General features: G+C 38.8%; 1 protein-coding gene across 1 annotated transcript; it reads right to left on the bottom strand.

Annotated features, from left to right (window-relative positions):
• Window positions 1-329: 329 nt before the first annotated feature.
• On the bottom strand, window positions 330-4,485 carry LOC113279516. Its single transcript, XM_026528212.1, has 3 exons — window positions 4,168-4,485; window positions 2,513-2,671; window positions 330-2,354 (listed from the first exon to the last, which is right to left on the bottom strand). The coding sequence occupies exons 1-3, from the start codon at window positions 4,483-4,485 to the stop codon at window positions 330-332; spliced, it is 2,502 nt and encodes an 833-aa protein (XP_026383997.1).
• Window positions 4,486-4,746: the final 261 nt, after the last annotated feature.

Below are 4,746 nucleotides of genomic sequence, written 5' to 3' on the forward strand. Positions count from 1 at the left end.
AAGAATTCCTTCTTATATGTAGATAGAGCTAGTGCTTTAGGGCCCAATGGCTTACTGAGGAAGGCAATTGGCCTATTATGCTGCATAAGTACAGCTCCAACCCCTCTTGAACATGCATCAGTCTCAAGTGCAAATGGCTGAGAAAAGTCTGGCAGTGCTAAGACATGTGCAGAAGTCATTGCTTGCTTGAGTGCAGTGAAAGCTTAAGTGGCATCATCAGACCAAGAGAAGGAGTCCTTCTTTAGCATATCATTTAGTGGTCTAGCAATGGTGCCATAGTGCTGGATGAATTTTCTGTAGTAACCCGTAAGACCCAAGAATCCTCTGAGTTATTTAAGGGTTTGAGTTTTAGGCCAATTGACCATGGATTCAATCTTCTCAGGGTCAGCAGCAACACCACTTGCAGAGAAGATATGACCATGGTATTCTAACTGTGGCTGAGCAAAAGCACATTTGGACATCTTGGCGAATAGAGAATGTTTCCTTAGTAAGGATAATGTGAGCTGAAGGTGCTCCAGATGGGCTTCCATAGAAGGAATGTATACCAAAATATCAACGAAAAACACAAGTACAAATTTGCGGAGATAGGGCTGAAATACCTCATTCATGAGAGCCTGGAAAGTTGCAGGGGCATTAGTAAGCCCAAATGGCATTACTCTGAACTCGAAATGGCCATGGTGGGTGCGAAAAGCAGTTTTGTAGATGTCAAGTGCATAAAGCCGTATTTGATAGTAACCTGAACGCCAATCAATCTTGGAGAATACCACAGACCCATTCAACTCATCTAAAAGTTCTTCAATAAGTGGTATTGGAAATTTATCTTTAACCATAATGTCATTCAGTTTGCGATAATCGACACAAAAACGCCAAGTGTCATCCTTCTTTTTGAGTAAGAGGATATGAGCAACAAATGGACTATGGTTCTTTTGGATGACACCATTGGATAACATTTCAGAAACTAAGGATTCAACTACAGATTTATGGATGTAGGGGCATTTATAAGGCCGTTGATAAGTAGGGTTTGAGCCAGTTTTAAGAGGGATTTTATGATCAAGGGGTCTAGATGGAGGAAGGCCAGTTGGCTCTGCGAAAACATCAGCAAAGGTATCCAAAAGTGTGGAAACTGCAGGTGGGGGTGGAATGATAGGAGTGGATGATATAGAAAAGAATTGGCCAATAATGGTGGGTGTGTTTTGTTTAAGAAATTTCACAAGAGAAGAACCACTAATTAAGCTAAGAGAGGGTTTAGAATGAGTACCCTGTAGAGTGATCTTTCTGCCCTGGTGAAGAAAGGAAATGCGCAAGAGAGCAAAGTTGAAAAGAACATCACCAAGTTGGCGAAGCCAGTCAGCTCCCAGTACAATTTCACATCCACCTAAAGGTAAGGCCAGTAAGTTTACTGAAAATTGATAGCCTTGCATCTCCCAAGAGAGGTTGTGACAAATGCCTTGACTGATAATGCTCTCCCCATTTGCAACTGTAACCAACATTTGTCCAGTAGGAGTTACATGTAAACCCAACTTTGAGATCAATGTTGCATCAAGAATACTATGTGTACTTCTTGTATCAATAAGAACAGCCACAAGATGCTTGTTAATATGACCATCTATTCTTATTGTCTCATGAGTAGTGGTCCCTGTTAAGGCATGTAAGGAAATCTCAATTGGAGATTCGCTACCCGAATGAGATGCATCACTAACGTCATCATTGGACAAGGCTCCTTGCTCATCTAGTTCATCATCAGCAATCAACATGAACAATTGTTGAGTTTTGCATTTATGACCATGTCTATAGAATTCGTCACAATTATAGCACAACCCTTTGTCCTTGCGATTTTGCATTTGAGCAAGTGTTAAGAGTTTCACAAGGGGAAAAGTGGGATCTGGTGAATGTTTTGTTAGGGTGAGTAGGTGTGTTACAATAGGTGGTGGTGAAGAACCAGTGCCTTTGGAGAATGTAGAAGTAGAAGAGAAAAATGGTTTAATAGTTGAGGGAGGGTGTGAAACAGATAATGGTGTAGGTGTAAATGGTCTAAAGAATGGTTTGACTGATTTAGGTGGTGGATGGAGTGAAGCTTGTTGTAATCCAGCAAGATAAAAAGTTGTTGAAGTATCAGCTGGTTTAAACATCTGCACAACAGTATGTATTTCCTCCTTCAACCCACTAATGAAACTGAGTGTATAAAAACTCTCAGGAAGAGATGGATTGTTAGCTACCATATAGCTCTTATAGTGTTCCCATTTATCATAATAGTCTTCTACTGTGCTTGTTTGGGACAATTTGTTAAAACTTCCTACATAGTTATCGTGTGCAACATCCTCAAAACGAGCATATAAATCCTGAACAAAGGTTGCCTAAGTAATAAATTGTTTACCTTGTTGATAGTTGAAATACCATGGATCAACCTGAGAATCGAAGTGTATGGCAGCCATATCAACACGTTCTTCTTCAGGGAAGTTATGAAGATGGAAATAGTGTTCACATTTAAGAATCCATCCACGAGGGTTTGCACCATTGAATCTAGGAAATCAACCTTGGGGGTACGAGTGAATTTACTAGAAGAAGGATGACGAAAATTCCTGATAAGCTGATTGAGGTCATCAAAGCCGCCGTTTGGAGGAGGTTGTGGTGTACCAGATGACTGTGGATCTGGATGTCGATTTGAACCTTGCTGTTGAATAGTAAAAAGTAGATCGAAGATAGAAGAAAGTTTGGAATCTAAATCAGCAACAGAAGTCTATAATGAGCTAATTTCGCCTTTGATAGATCCCATGTCATCTTTGATTTCGATGATAGAAGCAGAATTTTGATTAATGGTGGTGGTAATTTCTTGCAGTTTCTCCTTATTAGCCATGAGAACAGATTCCAGGATAGAGGCTGATACCAATTGTAGTGTACCTAGTTACAACTACACGATGAATCAATGGAACAATTAGCATCAATCTTCTTTCTCTCTGCAAGCAGAGCCTAATCTTCAAAGAATTGAAAGCAAAATTGATTCTCATTAACTGAATTCAACTGAGTACAATAATTGTTTCTTAAAGGACCAATCCTGCTAACTGTATCTAACAGCTAGGATTGTATCAAGCATTAACACTTGTTTCTAGGAAATAAATCGAATGACCTAGTGCTAAATACACCCATTGACTGACTCAAGTTCCCCCCCACAGTAAAAGAATTCAAATTACAGTTTTAACTTGGTAGGATCATGACATCCCTGCACCTCCTTCTTGGTTTTCCTAAGTTCTCCAAGAAGATTTTCAAACCTTTTCTAATTGGAGTAATCCGATCTAGGTTTCTTCTGATTCCTCCTTATCTTCTTAAGAGATGAGATAAAAGGAATATACATCTCTTTCTGCTTGTTAGTTGGAATAGTATCAATAACCATTGGAGCAAGGGTTTCACAAGAAGATATTGTGCTTGGATCCTCCACGATTCGTTGAGAAAAATGAATTTGTGAAACACAAATGTGTGGCTCAACAGGTAAACCTTCTTGAGAAAGAGATATGAGTCTTGAAGTGGAAGTCTTTTATCATGCAGGACTTCAGAACTTATAAAGGTTCACGCACACAAAACCTAAAATGGAATGAAAATGTCATTTTATCCCTTCTTGTTTTAAGTTTTACAGATCGAAATTTCCAATACCATTACTTGAGACATATGGATATCCGAGAAATAATATTCAAACTTTGATCCAAAGCCCTTAGGTGCAAAGTTCCTATCTCTTTCAAGGGCACATGAGATAAGATGCACATTTCAACATACTTAGACTGTGTTGAGGTGGGCACAAGACTGCTCACCATTATATTCCTGCACAGAACTGACAATATCCTTCGAAACGGAACATTTAGTCCGAACTCTTCTCTTTGTTTGAGAATTTCCCTTATCCATCAATCTTTTAGAAGAAGAAGAGTTAATTTTGTGTACCTCACGATTGGACTTTTGAACAAGTTTAAGTGCATTTGCCAGCCGATTAGCTCTTCGTAGCAGTTTGTTGACATACCTTAATTTATGTTTGCATTTGAAACATTGTGCGAGTCCGTGACCTTTACTGGTACAATAAGGACATGTCGGATTGGAGATTTGTTTCAGGAACAGCTTTGGCGGTTAAACACATAGTACCTAAAATAATATTAGAATTCTCATTAGTATACGAAAATCCATCACATTCTCCAATGATTTTGATGAATAATCATCAATTAAACTATCAAGATTGATATGAGTATTACTACAATTATCAACATTGACAATTTCACCCAAGAGTGATACACTTGAAATTTCTTCTTCTTGGGAATCATAATGATCTGAGTTTTCATCAAGTGTCGTAGCCAAACTCTTGTTTCCAGTGTATTTTCTTCGATTTTGACACTCATGGGCAAGGTGACCAAACCCTTTACACTTGAAGCACTGTGGCATATCATCATCGTCAGTATCGTTGAAATCTCTATTTTTAGCAGAAATACGATTATGTGGCTTAGCTGACATTAGAGGTTTGTGTTAGAGCATTGCTCGGTCGAACTCGCATGCGTTGCTATCTTAAGCATGTTTGTCAATGTTAGTGATCAAAACTATAAGTCTTGATTTATAGTCTACTATAGCTAAGGTCTCGGACTAGGATAGAAAGTGTAGTTGAGCTCAAGAACTCCATGGCAATCATCATACAAGACGAATGACTACTCAAGGAACCGGTGGATCTTCATCGACTAAAAGGTATGTGGATACTTGAACTTATCTATCACTCAAAAG

This window comes from Papaver somniferum, chromosome 5 (assembly GCF_003573695.1).
Source record: "Papaver somniferum cultivar HN1 chromosome 5, ASM357369v1, whole genome shotgun sequence".
NCBI lineage: Eukaryota > Viridiplantae > Streptophyta > Magnoliopsida > Ranunculales > Papaveraceae > Papaver > Papaver somniferum.

Bases quoted from the DNA above. Each gene is read 5' to 3' on its own strand.
- LOC113279516 (XM_026528212.1), bottom strand. From the start codon at position 4,485: ATGTCAGCTAAGCCACATAATCGTATTTCTGCTAAAAATAGAGATTTC. The intron at 2,672-4,167 runs GTGATGGATTTT...ACTATTCAACAG, and splicing joins CATCAAAATCATTGGAGAAT to CAAGGTTCAAATCGACATCC. The intron at 2,355-2,512 runs GTGCAAACCCTC...TTTATTACTTAG, and splicing joins TTGATTTCCTAGATTCAATG to GCAACCTTTGTTCAGGATTT.